At 39.4% G+C, this 16018-nt stretch overlaps 1 protein-coding gene across 6 annotated transcripts in view; it reads left to right on the top strand.

Annotated features, from left to right (window-relative positions):
* EPB41L4B (erythrocyte membrane protein band 4.1 like 4B) overlaps positions 1 to 16018 on the top strand; it is a 170019-nt gene that overhangs the window by 64344 nt on the left and 89657 nt on the right. For all 6 annotated transcript variants that reach the window (XM_048313122.1, XM_048313113.1, XM_048313127.1 and 3 more), the window contains exons 4-15: positions 398 to 476; positions 3796 to 3840; positions 4627 to 4679; positions 8979 to 9099; positions 9706 to 9793; positions 10349 to 10437; positions 10679 to 10748; positions 10921 to 11090; positions 11194 to 11303; positions 13333 to 13363; positions 13846 to 13879; positions 14863 to 14930. In XM_048313122.1, the coding sequence (XP_048169079.1) occupies positions 398 to 476; positions 3796 to 3840; positions 4627 to 4679; positions 8979 to 9099; positions 9706 to 9793; positions 10349 to 10437; positions 10679 to 10748; positions 10921 to 11090; positions 11194 to 11303; positions 13333 to 13363; positions 13846 to 13879; positions 14863 to 14930 (958 nt within the window). The remainder of the gene's footprint in view (positions 1 to 397; positions 477 to 3795; positions 3841 to 4626; positions 4680 to 8978; positions 9100 to 9705; positions 9794 to 10348; positions 10438 to 10678; positions 10749 to 10920; positions 11091 to 11193; positions 11304 to 13332; positions 13364 to 13845; positions 13880 to 14862; positions 14931 to 16018) is intronic.

The following is a 16018-nucleotide window of genomic DNA, read 5'->3' as shown; positions in this document are numbered from 1 at the left end:
AGTAGTGTTTGTGCCTGGTAAGGAGTATCACCCTCTCCTTCCCTCTTCCTTCCATGTCCCCCTGGGCCCAGCAACAGGCAGTGTACCTGGAATTTACTGTCATTCACAGCATGCTGTGGGGCACGCCTCTTTGGACAAAAACTTGTTTGCCAAATAGACTATTGCCTTGGTAAATTTGAATTAATGAGTATCATAAAGTATGGTAATCATCTATTTTTTGGTTCATTGCATGCATTTTTAAATTTAAAAAACATGAAATGTTTTCTCTGAGGAATTTGAAAAATGTAATCAATTTTGGGTTTCTTGGGTTGTGGGGAGGTGTGGAGACTGTTCTGCCTTAGCAGGACTGCAACGAGTATAAACCTTTTTTCCCCATTTAAAATCTGTGCCTGTGCAGTTGGACCTCCGTACACGTTGCATTTTCGAATTAAGTACTACTCGTCAGAACCCAACAACCTTCACGAAGAGTTCACCAGGTAGGAACTGTGCATGCCTGATGGGGTAGTTAAGACATTTGAGGCTCGTGGGGATACTGTAAACAGGTGATTTGAGCTTTCTTATTATGAGTGGTCATTTTGTCTGCCTTCTTTGGTGTTTTCCTACTGTCAGAGAAACATCATCTTTTTTATTTGCTGCCAGAAAGCATTCAGGGACCTCTCCAAGCGTGTTAGTGTGTAGGAGATGCTGCGTTTTGGTGCTTTGAAGTTGGCAAAGAAAGGCAGTGTTGGGTGGGGAGAACTGCAGCTGGGAGACACCTACCCTTGATACTTGCCATCCTCTCAGAGTGTTTTCCATTATGTCCTGCTAAAATGCCAGTGCCCTGCTTTGTTCCTCCTGCCCTGAGACTTGGGGGTGATTTAATAATGGTACCGAGGCCACACAACTGTGGGAATGGCCAGCCTGAGTTCTTGGTTAACAGCTGATTGAATCACTTCTGCTTCCCCGTGGTTCTCTGTGAAGCAAAAGCCTGCATTGTACAAAGTCACTCTACAAATATCTGGAAGTCTTTTGTTTCCATCTGCTGGGCTGTTTTCTGTGGACCTGTACCTTGCTGGGTCCGTAGCACCTTGGTGTGATTCAGAGCATGTTCTGCAAACTGGGAAAGGAACAGCTGTGGGAAAGGGCTTACTTATCTTTTGTATCTGCTTACTTTGTGTCTTCTTTGTATAGTAGTCATCTATCTTAATGTTATTTTATGTTTTCTTTTGTTCTGTCTCTCACCGTAGGGCACTTTCTGTGTCTTCTAATTTGCTTGGCAATAATCAGTGTACTCCTAATCAGCCTAAGGTGTTTAGAGATGGTTGATTGTTGTAGTTCATATGCATCTGATGTTTACATTATGGCTGCAGGCAAATGATTTGCTGTCTGCTGTGCCAAGCATGGATTTTTCTCACTGCCTGAGACAAGATTAAAGAGCTAATTGTCACCACCTTATGATGTAGACATAGGGTCTTTAATATCCGTTATCGATTTAGTCCAGCAGTGATAATTCAATAAAAGGGCATATTCCTATACAATGTATAATTAACTTGGAGAAATCCCTGCCACTTATGTAGCTGAGTATAAGATCTTAAGAGAATCCAAAAATCTGGATGATTTATGGACATCTCTAATGAGAAAATGCAGTTAAATTAGTAGGAATAATATGTGTTTTCTGGAAACAGATGTAAGTCTTCATACATCAGGGTGCATGTCTGACAAGTATTACATTTCCCCTGTGGTCAAATTATTGCATTACTGTCTACCACAAGATTTCTTGCTTAATCCTCTGAAGCATATGATCCCAGTCACAGTGAGGTTGTTTCTGAGCTATGTGATCATTGCTGTGATCAAGTAAGACATTTTGTCTGAAAGTATTAACCTCTGATGCCTTGTGATCTAATTGTTGCTGAACGGTGACATTTCAGAAGACTATTTTAATTAGAAAAACACTTTAGTCGGCTAAATACTCAGTGTTGTGAACAACTTCTTTTGATTATAAGCTTGACAGACGACCACTGTGAAACTGTGTAAGAAAAACAGGGGCACTTTTTTTTTGATTGGGGAAAGTAATTTTGAATTTAAGAATTTTATAATTCTTAAATTTTTAATTCTTATAATTTATGGGGATTTTAAAAGAATCTTTATGCTAGTTGGATCATATTTTCCATGTAGCGTGTTGAATACAAAGTGAAGATTAATAACTATATACTCAAAATCATTCCAAGTGGAAGAAAAATCATCATTAACAGTAACTTTGAACTTTCCAGGAAGGGGGTGTTCAAAACTCCTTCTGGAGATCTGCTTTCTAGAAAACTTCAGTTTCTAGTGAAGCTACAAACATCACTTTCTCGTAATTAACACAGTATTGTGAAGCGTCAAAACCCTTCACCCACTCTGGCTTTTTTCAGTTTAAAACCCACAGTTGAAACCCAGGGCATTTTGGAAGACATCTTCTGTCACTTGTATGTGACCTGATTAGTTAGTTTAGTTATAAAAATGACAGAGGAACATGTCTATACTTGTGTGTTGTGGAGAATTTTCTAAGGTATTTTGCTGATTTGGAGTAGCAACAATTGAGGTGCCAGTGTTTGTCAGCCTGCACACAGAAAAGGAACGAGAGTAAGCCATACCCACCAGAGCCACCTGACACTGATAGGAGCACTGCCCAGAGTTTTCTTGCAAATTTAGAAGAGTTCATCTGGGCTATCAATAAGAACAGGAAGTATACTTGTCAACCCTTTGTCTATGCATGCAAATACCCAGCTTCAATTAGCAAGTCAGGTATTCAAGTATGTGAATCAGAGATGTGACAGAGAGCTAACATGGACAAATCTGATTCTGCTCTAGTGTTATCATGAGAAATCTTAATCTTCCTTTTCATTTCTTTCACTGTCTGATTCCAACTATTTGTCCTTCTCCACGTTCACTGCATATCTTCTGTGATGAAAAACAGTCTTTCTAGCATCCTTTGTAAAGATAGCAGAGGTTTATGTTTGCGTTTACTGGGCTCTCAGGAGTGCTGCATGCTTTCTTCTCTTGAGTCACTCATCTTTGCAAGCATCACCCCACAGTGTCCAGAGCAGTGCAGAGTCGGCCTGTGCCTTCCTGTCCTTATGACTTCACAAGTTCCTGCATGACTGTGGCACCTGTGCATGCCTCAGAGCACAGCTCTGAGTGATGTCAGTGAAGCATGCCTAGAATTGAAGATTAGCAAAGCAACAGCTTAAAATACTACAGCAGTTTGAAGGCTGTAAATTCCTACTTGGCTTATTAAATAAATGTGTGAGCTCTATGGAATTTGGGTTTCTTTTATTCAGAACTTTCCTGCTATTTTTAAGTGACATTTTGGTATGAACCTTTCCTTTTGCCCAATTTGGATGTTTTCCATGTTCTGTATTTGTGTTTGAGGAGGCAGCTCTGAAGCCTGTATGCCTTTATCTGTGTTTTGTTTCTAGATACTGTAGTTCGATTCCTGCCTGAATTAGGTAAGACCCAAGTTTAGGAGAACATTGGAATGTCAGTAACATTTAGGTGTATGCTCAGATAGAGCACATCCTAAACAGCAAAGCTTTGGACAATGTCCTGAGCACAACCAGTGGACAAAAAACATTCTTCTCTTTGATTTTAGTGAAAGCTGTGGGAGCTTTGAAGCTTGCAGGGTATATCTGTGTGATCCCAAAGCCCCTTTTTTTGTCAAGAGCAAGTTATTCAAATTGCTGTGCCTACTCAATGAATTGGGGTATTCTTTCAGCCAGTGGAGCTAGAAGGATGCCACTGTAATTACTTCTGACTTTCTGAATTTTTATTTGTCAGGTACCTGTTTGTATTACAGCTCCGACAAGACATTCTTTCAGGGAAGTAAGTACCTTTTCACACTTGCAGCTATAATTTAAAGAATTTATAATAGTTAATCTCCCAGTGATTTAAAATTGTAACTTTTTAATCTTTTTAATTCTTTATGCTGTTCATGCACAGACTATAAGCATGATTTACAGTCCCATGTGCATTTTGTTTTTCTTTAGAATACAGACATATAGGACTTTGTGTGTATCGTGACTGTATTACTGACTAATAGAATGGGGAAAGATTTTGATGGACTGACCAGGTGATGGAAATGTTTAAAGAGAGCAAAAACTGTCCTGGGTTTTATGACTGGAAAATGTTAACATGGGCTCACCACATTTTTTCAGTATAGTAGGTGAAATAGAGGATGAGAAATTTGAAGTGCAACACTGTGTTCAGGTTGACTCTGCAAAAATATTTTGTGTGTTTATAGTCTTACCCTGACCCATATTCACACCTGCTCTAATTTTTTTTAATTACAGAAACAAAAAACCTCAAACCCATATATTCTACAATGCCGTGTTAAAGTAAAAATGGTTCCTTAGTTGATTTAGTGTTTCCTCTGTTAGTTCAAACTTGTTTTATGGTGAAGTGTATCATGTTTAATGCTAATCAGAATGTACCAACTTACGAAATAATAATATACAAGTGAAAATTAATTGTAGATGTTTCATAGCATTAGTAGTTTGTGGAAGTTAATGTTTATTTTTTGTATCAGGCTGCTTTTTAGCTTTATTGCAAAAGGAATTCACTGACAAGAGATATGATTTTTATAGTTTGGTTTTTTGTTTTGTTTTTAAGACTGAAATGCCCATATGAAACTGCTGTTGAACTAGCAGCTCTGTGTCTCCAAGGTATGCAATCTTTTGAAAGTGGTTTGTCTTAATTTATTAAACTGCTCACCTACTGGTTTCTTTTCCTTTGTTAGTAATGTGTTCTCACTGATTATGTATAAATGCCATTCTTTTACCCAACGAGAAGAGTTTTAGGGAGATCACTTTCTTGACTTACTTCCATTCATAACTTCTGAACTACATTAGCCAATGTCAGCACACTTGATACAGGGATGGAGACTCTAAAGCATGGCTAGACAAAAGTTTCTTGGAAAGCCAGGCCTGCTTGGGCAAGAAGGACCTAAAATAGCTCCCCACTGAGGGAGAAGCTGTGGTGAGTGCACAAGTGTTACCACTTCAGCCTGAAGAGCCAGCTGGCCCTTCACACAGTTTGTGGGAGGTGGGTGCCTGTGAATATGGGCTTCCTGCTGCCTCAACAGTGCCTGGGAGAGGAAGCCTCCACAGCGTGTGACTCAGGAGATGGGTACAGGGCAGGAGGGAGGGAGTGGCAGGTACTGGAGAGGAGAGAATTATATGGGAAGGTAAGAACTAAGATCGCTGCTGTGGCAGGAACACGGATTTCAATATGTAAAAGCAATTCCAGTACACTGGGTTTCTCATTAGGTTATTGTAGGATGATGTGGAGGTTTTTTTGTTACTGCAATCATGTTAATACAAATATTTGTTCCATCTCAGGCAGTTTGTTTTGCAGATGGGGAGGAAATTTTTGTGATGAGGCTCAAATCAAGTTCATTTTTTTCTAAAAGAACATGCAGTGAGCTGGACCATTCTAAGCATATCAGCAGCAAAATTAATTGAAAAATTCTCTTCCTGTTTCGCTGGTGGTTGGCCATGGCACATGGAGGGCTTAGTCAGAGTCTCTTAGTTTAATATAGCACTGGAAGTCCCTCAGTGGTTCTAGATGGACTTGACAGGAAAAACTGGGAATTCAGTTCCAAGCAGCAACAGGTGTAAATCTTAAGGCAATGGGCTGTTTTGCTGCACCAGTTGGCACAACTGTGATTGTCCGGTGTGCCAAGAACTGCTGCAGGCAGACTCCGTTTGTCTTTCTGAGGTGGAGGAAATACAGAGCCCAGATTTGATTTGTTGCTTACGTTTTCACAGATAGAAACTCTGGTGACCTCACATCTGGTCCAAGCAAGGAGGACCAAGCAAAGAATAATAGGTTGATGCCTCAACATTTTGGGTAGTAACTGGCACCTGTGATTACTGTGTAAATGCAATACAGTAGCTGCAAGAAATGCTACAAAATGTTTATGATGTGTCCAGCTCTTTACCAAAGCTGATACTCTTTGATTCTGTCTGTGGGAACACGCTTTTATACTTTCTTGCTGTCTTCTTTTTTTTTTTTCCGGTTTCAGTTTTCCACTATTTTGACATCATTACTGTAAGCTTGTCCAAAATTATTTCATTACTGCAACTAATTCATTCTCTTTGCTGACATACATAATAATAAGCATTTTTGGTGTAATGTTTGCATATTTTATTGACATTGGAAATGTAATTAAGCAGAAAAGTGTAAAGAAATGTCCATTATTCCCTCCACAGTGGGTTGCATTTACTCTGTAAAATCCAGTCTTGCTCCTTAGTGTACCTTTCCTAAGAGTGAAGAAAAAGCTATAAATTGCTATTTAGGCACTAGTAGTCTCAGCCCTCTGAAAGAAAAGTCTTTTCACAGATCAGCTTTAAATTTCATACTTCTGGGGTTTTTTTATCAAGGAAGTTTTTTGTTATAGTAATTTTTGGTTTCCAATAGCAGTTTTCAAGATTGGTGTTTTGTGTGAATCATCTTTCAAATGTGAAGTGTTGATTTGTTGCCAGTCCCATGAAGGAAATTCTGTAGCAAATAACGTTGGTTTGTAGTATGGGGTAACTTGTGAAGCAGATCCATAATATTATGCTTCAAGTAGGGATTATCTGCAGAAAAGTTGTCATCAAACTTGAGTTGTCACTGTTACAATAAGTTTTCAACTGCCTCGTTAGTGTTGTATGGTCTTGATGTTTAACCAGATATACTTTTGAAGCTGTTAATTAGATTGAAAAGGAAAATATTTTCTCAGATCTCCAATTTCCAGTTCTAATCATAAGACATCTTCATGGGATACTGCAAACTTTTTTCCTCTCTGTATAAAAAAATCAGCCATACATTTACAAATAAATATATTTTTGGAGTTTTCAAAAACTTTCTAGGAAATATCCTTTTAAAAACGTCCCTCAGGTTATGCAGTTATTTTTTGAAGAGCACAGATAATGTATATACATGTGCTACGTAACACCTGCCCCACCTCCCACCCCCTCCTCCCCCCCCACCCCCAATAAAGGGCAGAGAAGGGGCATGCCAAAGCATGTCATAAAACCACAAATGAAGAGATGGGTCTTCTGCTGTGCCCTTGCACTGAAAAATATTAGTGCTCATTCAGGGAGTGCAGTTCCACCCCAGCAGTGACAGTGTCCTCACAGAGTCTGTGACAGCCCCTTCTTCCACTGCCCTCCAGCCCTGTGCAGGGAGCTGGCAAGTCTCTTACCGACTCTTACCTTGAAGACTTGTTTCTTAGAGACCAAAAAGATAACAGTTTGTTCACCTGAGAGTGAATAAACAGTGAGTTCAGCTATGGAGAAACAAGGGTGATATTTTTCTCCTGCCTAATACTGCTGCCTTAGCTTCTTGTGTGTCTTTTGTCATACAAGCTCATGATTCTTCTCATCCTTACACATCCTCTTTACAGCACAGTCAGACTTCGTTCCCCACCTCCTCTCTCAGTTAAGTAGTAGAGAAATCTCCCAGGTTTTCCCTAGATGGTTGGCAGCACATCAAACTTCAGATCCTTACTTCCCCCCCCCCCCCCCGCCTTGAAGTCCTCCTTGCTAATGTGTTTGCTGTGGCTCCCTCTTGTATACTGGAGACTGGACTGCCAGTAATTCTTAACAATATCTCTGTTAAATAGGCTTTCCAGCTTCGATGAAACAGCCACAGAGCTGAGATATCTGTATGGCCTTTTTGTTAACAGACATAAGAATACTGTAACTCACTATGGAAGATTACTGTTGAGAGAAAAAAATGTGTGTGAGACTAATTAAAAATGAAGACCAGTGAACTCAATCTGTTTAATATCCTCAGGATTACTAAATGTTTCAGCAAAGCTCGAGTTCTCAAAACCACCTAGTAGGTGTTATCAGCCAACAGATTGGATTTTGAATGTAACTTCCTATCTACTGGTGGATCCTGCTAGGTATTTTTGAAGTCTGGCTGTGAATAAAATTTTTTGCAGCTGTTAAGTGTAAAAGTGCCCTGAAGCCATAAAACTGTGTTCTTCAAGGGATTTGGTTTCCCTCTATGCTTTTCAATTTTTATTTTTATTTTGGTGGTAGTAGTAACAGTAGTAAACAGTTAAGAAATGCGGACTGACAAAGGCCTGATTGGGAATCACATCATATGTCAGGTGACACATGGTATTGCTGAAGAGTGTATTTACCACTGGTGTTTGCTACACAGTCCCAAGGCAGTGATGTTGCAGGCTCTCTGTACAGCTGAGAGGCTCCAGGAGCAGAGCTGTCACAGACACAAAGCTGTTAAGGGCGTCAGTCGCTGAAAAGCTCAGCACTTGCATCTCCGGCTGGGCTCAGTGGAGTTGGCAAGTGTTCTGCTCCTAGGAAAAAATATACCAGAGCCTGAGCATGTAAGTGGAAAGTGACACCTTAATTATGTTAATGTTTCGGCATTTTTTTCCTTCAAAATTACTGAATCTGAATATTACACTACCACTGTGATTTAAAAAAAATCACACACAGCTTTATCACTAGTTTGATGAGACCAGGTATTCCCTTCGTGTTTTGACATGAACAGAAACATAACAAAGCATGCAATAGAATGGGAAGTGTTTTGGAATGAAAAGTATGCAATGAGAGGAAGTTTCAAAGTAAACTCTTCTAAAACAGAAGGTGCATTGATGATTGTTTTTAGTAGAAACTTTACTTCCTATATGTGCTTTAAAATCCAGAGAAGCAGCTTTAGTTAAGCTGGTTCAGTCATAACATTCCTGAATGTCAGAATTCTGTACCACAATCCTACACTGCTCCTGCAAATTCGTTTATCTGACTTCTGCTGTAAAATCTGGTTTGAATTTACTGGGGCCAGGAGTAGGAAGATGGGGTGGTAACTTAAAGCATTGACACAAGTGCATTCTGCAACATGCTTAGAAACTTGCAAACTATCATTATCTTTGTAGGGGTAATGGAATTAAATGTTTCTGGTCATCCCAAGAGCTTTATATTTTTAACTTCTCAATTGATTGATTTCAGCTGAGTTGGGAGAGTGTGAGCACCCTGAGCACACACCAGAGCTCGTGTCTGAATTCAGGTTTGCACCAAACCAGACCGAAGCAATGGAATTTGACATTTTTCAGAAATGGAAAGAGTGCAGGTAGAGTACCTGTGTGGGAGTGGGGTCTCTAGCAACAGGTTTGCTTCTCTTCCAAAGTCAAATCCCTTCAACAGGCATGAAGTGGGGATTATGTTTGTCAGTGTAGAAGTATTATAAAAAGGATTTGAGCCCTCTCCTTCTCTAGAAATAGCAAGCAGTAATTTAGGGAAGGTTGGTGGGGTGAGTTTTAATTTTTTATTGGTTTTTCTTTAGATTATTTTTAATAACTTAAGGAGTCAGGTCTTCTTCCTGTTTATGTTGGAAGTAAATCTCTTTCTTTCTCTCCTTCTTTCATTCAAACATAAATTTTGTGTTCAGGATGGTAGCAAACTAATTTCCTGTCATTTGTTAATAAATGTGGTACATTTCAGTGATGCTGTGTTACCTGAACTTTCATCCTTATTGGCAATTTTAGACCTTTTTCCATTTTCAGTCTTCTGATTTATTTTCATTTGGAGGGAAGAGGGTAAAAACATAAGCTAAGCTTGAAATACCATTTAGTGTCATTAAGATTGAGGACACAAAGAAAAGGTTAGGGGAAGGAACTTGAAAGCATTTAAAGTGGACAAAAATCTTTTACCATGAAGTATGAATTTTATTTCATAGGGGAAAGAGCCCAGCGCAGGCTGAATTGTGCTACTTGAACAAAGCTAAATGGCTTGAAATGTATGGTGTAGATATGCATGTAGTTAAGGTAAGATTCATGTGATTTTTTATTTTATCAGTGTGAGATCCCTGCCCTGGTGTGGGTCAGTCCCTGAGGGGTGTCCTTGTTTTGGTGTGGATTGCCCTGTGGGCCATGGTCCCTCAGAAATACTTCCCACCTGTAGCACTCCTTCCAAAGGTGCTTCTCCATGCTCCCACAGTGTCCCTTTCCACATGCTTTTTCCTATGTCCCTCAGTTTCTTCCTGTTGTGTCTCCTTCCCCTGGCAGGAGCTCCCTGCTCTTAAACGCGGGTGAGCTGAGGTGTGGGCTCCCCTGGGTACAGTGTTGGTGTGGGTCCATCTCCATGGATCTCAGAGCCACTTGGAGCAGCGCATGGCCTCCTCCCACAGAGGGCACCCTGCAGCCTCCTGTTGCCAAAATGTGCCACTTTGCACCCAGTACAGATGCATATTCTTCTGCTCTGTAAAGTTAAAAAATTATGCCAACCTCATTGTTTAGTTTAAGACCTATGGATTTTGCAGTCCTACTGTAGTAAGATTTACACTGCTCATGGCAGATTGATTATTCTCTACTTGCTTGCAGGGAAGAGATGGTTGTGAATATGCTCTTGGACTGACACCAACAGGCATATTGATCTTTGAAGGAGCCAACAAAATAGGCTTATTCTTTTGGTAATCTGCTTTTGTGTTATATTCCTTTTTGTTAAAATGCTTAAATCTTTCTCGTTTGCATAATGGGATCTTGGCTGTATTTTGTAATTTTTAATTGAATCTACAAAGTTTAAAATCTGAAGGTTAAATCTGAAGGTAGATTGGCCTGGTTAGAAGTACCACTCTTAAACGTGAAATAGTTGTTGAAATAAAATTCTTTTAATAGTCTGTTAATCTCGTTCTTTTTGCTTCTTGTGTTTAGGCCTAAAATCACAAAAATGGACTTTAAAAAGAGCAAATTAACACTCGTGGTTGTAGAAGATGATGAACAGGTAACTTCTTTCCCTTACTTGGGCCTGATCCAACAAAGTGTGGTGTGTGCTCAGGCTGGTAAGAACACAAGGGAAGCTCAGCACACTGTTGGTCCAGGCTGTGTTTCTCCTACCAAGGACAATAACTAATATCATGCATGCCAACTTCCAAAGCTTTTGTTTCTGCATTTAGGGCAGAGAGCAAGAGCACACATTTGTTTTCCGGTTAGACAGTGCCAAAACGTGCAAACACTTGTGGAAGTGTGCAGTGGAGCACCATGCCTTCTTCAGATTGCGAGCCCCAGCAAATAGTAAATCTAGTAGATCCGACTTCATAAGGCTGGGATCACGCTTCAGATTCAGGTATTTAGCGAAGTAACAGCACTGTATTTATCTTTGTACAAAGGAGCAGGTACAGCTTCCAGCAGAAGGCAGTAGTTTACTTTGTTTATTTCTGTATTTTAAGTGGGAGGACAGAATATCAAGCAACACATGGGACAAGATTACGCAGAACTAGTACATTTGAAAGAAGGCCCAGCAAGAGATACCCTTCTCGAAGGCATTCCACTTATAAGGGTAAGTGTTTTCATACATGTGGTCACTGAATCTGTCATGCAGGTGTCCCATTAACTCCTATAAATGTCACATTATAATCAGGACATCTGTTCCACATTATAAAAAGAAAAATATGTCAGATCACCTAAAAAATCAGAATGTACATGGTTTTTTCTTTGCCAGAGTTTGTTGTTCCCATCTTCTGTTTTTATCTACAATTAATTCTTCCACCCCCATCTATGGAGGAGGTACCTATGGTTTCTTTTGTTGCTCTATTGAGGAGGAAGGAAGAGTTTCAGAAAACCCAGTAAGGGGAAGCATGTAATGTTTTTTTGAAGAATTGCTAGTGTCCTGTGGAGTGGAGCAGTGTCCAAAAGCCTCACTGACTTGCTTATCTAGCCAGACAATTTTAGGGTTATTGAGCAGTCTCATTATGCAGTTGTTGCTGCTTTCTTGACTGTAATGATATGTTATTCACCTATCCACACTCTGACCTTAACTAACTTGCCCTGGGAATTGAGATGTACTGAATTTAAATGGAATGACAAGGAATTGATTTCCCTTGTGGTTTTGTAATTTGTCCTTAAAAACTTGAGCTGATATTTTTGTTCCATGTAGAAAAGCCTAGGAAGGAACACTGCAAGACAATCCCCTTCAAATTTTGTATTGCTTGAGCCTGCAGGTATAGTTGCCATATGGAGCAGGGTGAGCTGACATTCCCTTAGAATGTCTTTGCACTCGTTTGCATTCCCAGAATATAAACCACAGTTCCATGAACACAGTTTCTTGTGGTATTATGGGGACATTTTTATTTCTCATTTACAGTGGGGGGAGAAAGGGTAACAAGCATGCATGCTTTCTAGAGGGTGTAACTCTTTCCCCTGGTTCCTTTCTTAGTACATGGATGGAGCCTGTTTAACTGAAATGCAAATTTATTAAATTTGTGAGATGCTGTTATGTGAGACATGAGAGTCAACTATATAGTGTGGGTTATTTTATTATTATTATTAAAGAATGAATTCTTTACATTTGATTCCTACCATAACGGGATCTGACAGACATGCATGGCATGCCCTGTGTCTCAGTGCCTCTGTACTGATGTCTGTGAGATGGAGGGAGATGAGAGCAAGCGTGGCTTCTGCTTAATTATATTCTCTGTCCATTGCAGCCAGTCAGAACTTTTCACACCCAGGTGATCTCCCTCTAGAGAGCTCAACAGCATGTTTGTTAAGTTAATGCAAAAACTCCCTGTAGATTATTATCTTTCATGCATCTTTTGGCCATTAAGGCCTGTACCTAAATGCAGCCCACAAGGATGGGATTCTCTCCTAGCTCTGTTGCTTTTGAGACTTTTGCAGTGTCTCATTAACTTTGTGCATTCAGCAGGCACTTGGATTTTCACTGTATCACTGAGAAGCTTTTCAGTGCTCTTGAAGCACACACTGTCATAAAAAAGAGACAATACATCCCAGTTACTCAGCTGCCTTCTTCGCCATTCTTTCCAGCCTGTCCAAAGCACAGGCCAAGACCTTGTTGCTCAAGATTACTCAGTGCCTTCCAGGATTCCCAACTAATGGGCTGCTTTGGCTGCCATTGTTCCCTGTAATAAGACACAGGCCATTACCAGCTTTGTGAATACTCTGGTTTCAGTACGATATTGAAAATTTCTGCAAAGTGTAGTTTCTGATTTCCAAGGGACTCAATGGTACTGACATGGTACTACAGTAAGGTAAGAAAAGAAGTGGTCTGGTTATGCAGAACATACTCTGCCAAAAGTCCTTTTGTGGCATTTGGGAAGAATATGCTTGTCTGCTGTCATATCTGAAGGGCTTTAACTCTTGCAGGACCAGAGGGAGGTTTGTCTGCCCTGTACTTCGACATGCACAGGATTGTTAGAAAGCACTGGGCTGCACTTGAAATTCAGACACTTTTGTGCAAATATGACTGTGTGAGGATTCACTTTAGCCATAGCGTAACACCCCAATAACAAGAACTGCCAAATGGCTGATATTTCACTTGTCTTAAGGTTTTGTGTTTGTTTCTTTTTAAGCAAACAATCCTGTGAAAGCAGCACAACTGTGGTAAGTGACTGCCCAAGTTCTCTCTACCTCTCAGTTGCTGTTCTTGGGCTAAAAGGATTCTGAAGACAATCTGAATTAGGATTTGTAGAAACAGATTCTCTGGTGTGGGATGAATTGCTTTGGCATGTCTCATTATGCATCACCAGATTCTTCTTGGGGAATGCCTGTTTCTATTGTTTAATCTATTTGTTTTTATTCTTTTTATATTTGAAATCAGACTAAAGTAAAACATACTTCCTTTTTGCTCACTGCTATTATGCTAGCTTATCAAGCATAATTTGTTCCTGTTTTTTAAATGTAAGGTGAAGAAAAAATTTTTACACCCCTCTTTTATGTGTTAACTGCTGTGGTGTATATCTTGAATAAAATAATGATGTCCTTAAGAATATGAATTTTACTTCTCTCTTATACTTCCCTGAACTAAAAAACATTGTGACATAGATGTATTGATTACATAAAAGCAATTTTTTTTTCTCTCTTAGTGCTAAAAATACTCCTGAAGTCCATAACTACCAGGTAAGAGCATAACAGTTACAGAGGAAAATGTTGCCATTTTTGTATTTAGTGGTAAATATTTTTGCTCTTTATAATTTGTACAGCTGTTTTGCTCCCCTTTCCTTACTCTGGGGTGAGATTTTCTGATGTGTCAGAAATAAACAGCACCAGATTGGGGTTAAGGAGAAAGTGGAGGGACTCTTTTCTCTTTTTCCCTCTGTTCTTGGATGCTCTGCAAGCTGAGCTCACTCTATTTGCTGTCTTCTTTCCCTTCCCTTTCCTTTCTGTGAAAGTTAAATTCTTTGGGACTGTGAATGTGATGGGCCCCAGGAGACTGCTCTATGAGCAAGCTTTTGTCTAGAGCAGCCTCTCACATTGGATGATCGTGACAATTTCAAAGTTGCAATTATCTCCCTCATCACAACACTTACAGAGTTCATTGCTGGTCAAATGCTTGTTGGGGTTTTTTTTTAATGCACTCCAGGGAAAACATTACCTGGTTTCCATCTGTGCTACTTGACAGTTAGTGGTACTGAGAAAGCAAGCTTCCAAACTCTGTATGTGCATGAGAACTTAGTCTTAGCACTTTTTATTAAAACTCTCACTAGTGGTTTTGTTTTACTGTTTCTCTTCAAGATCTTGTGGCTATGAGAGGGAATTGCTGTCACCAAAGAGAGGTGACCTTCTGAAGCCTGCTGTTATAACAGTAACCTTTCTTACTCTCCACCTTTGATCAAAGTTGACTTTTTTTTTATGTGCCAGGTTGTCTGTCAAACAGGAGAGCAATTTTCTTTGCCTTTTCCCATGAGTGTGTCCTAATGAGTAGGCTCATCACCAAGAGGCTTCACGTATGTGCTCAATGACATGGGAGAAGGTCTGAAGCAGTAGGATTTCTAGGGTACACTGGGAACATATTCCTCATGACCCCAGGAAAATAAAAGGTTAAAGTTAATAGGGAGCTTTTATGTGTTTTCTTTAACCAGGTTCAATGTTTTCATTTGCAGCCACAGTATCATCCTAATATTCATCCTGCTCAGCCCCACTGGCATCCACACACACCTGTGAATGTAAGGTAAGCAATCTTCGCTTTGTGAAAAAAAGATGATTACTTCTTTCTTTATCTGACTTGGTATGAAGCTTTGGTGGCTGTATTGGGCAATTCTCTGCACAGAAAAAGCAAAGGGAAGTAAGAGCTATGGGATATAGGGACAGTATTAAATAACTTCTGTTTAAATTTTGCTTTGGAATATGAATTTTTTTTTCTAGTTGATTTCTAATTCAAAATTTGAAATACAGTGTTAGTGATTTCCTGTAGGGAGTATGTTGGATAGAGAGATGCTCAGTAGCTTCCCTAAATCTCATTGCAAATTGATCGGTATTTGTTTGCATTTAATTTCCTAAGACAAAGAGGAAGCTCATTTTAGTGTAAAATTAAGTTATTAATGTCAGAGTCTTGCAGTGGAGCACTGTTTTCATCTTTTGCAGAAATATATATGGAAAAATGACAAATACGTGGAACAATTTATCAAGCACTTTACAGATAATTAGTAGAATTATAACACTGAGTTTTTGAGAACTGTTTCACAAAAATATTCCTGCAAGGGCTGTTGTGCTATCTTTTTACATTCTTTTTTGTTTGGAGCTAGTGATGAGAGACATTGAGTGAAAAGAAATTTTGGAAAAAATTCAGTCCCATTAAAACCAGCTTGGTGGAATGCACGGTAGAGGCATGCACCTGCTGGTAGATACGTGTATATATGTGTACACATGATAAAAACCAGCCACTTTTTTATCCTAATAAAAAGTAACCTTTTTAGATGACTCAGTCTTTTAGAGAAATAATTACCATCTTCAGGAAAAAATACCAATACCCTAATCTTTGTTTCGCCTTATCTAACATTTATATTCTTATATTACAATCGGTAGACTTTGTTTTTAGTGTGGGCAGGCTTTGGGGATGAGGCTGAGCTTAAAATGAATGAAAAGACAATTTGGTCTGAGTTTGAGTCTGAGAATGCAGGAAAAAGGCAAGTATCTTTAATATTAGAAATACTAGGTAGAGAAGCAGACATAGGCATTGTCGTCTCAAAATTCCTTGCACGCAGCAGTAAAGCAGATACTAAATTTATGCTAGAAGCAGAAGACTTGAAGTTGGGTAAT

The sequence above is a fragment of the Corvus hawaiiensis genome, chromosome 1, assembly GCF_020740725.1.
Source record: "Corvus hawaiiensis isolate bCorHaw1 chromosome 1, bCorHaw1.pri.cur, whole genome shotgun sequence".
Classification (NCBI taxonomy): Eukaryota; Metazoa; Chordata; class Aves; order Passeriformes; family Corvidae; genus Corvus; species Corvus hawaiiensis.
This window is presented reverse-complemented; position numbering and strand designations above follow the sequence as displayed.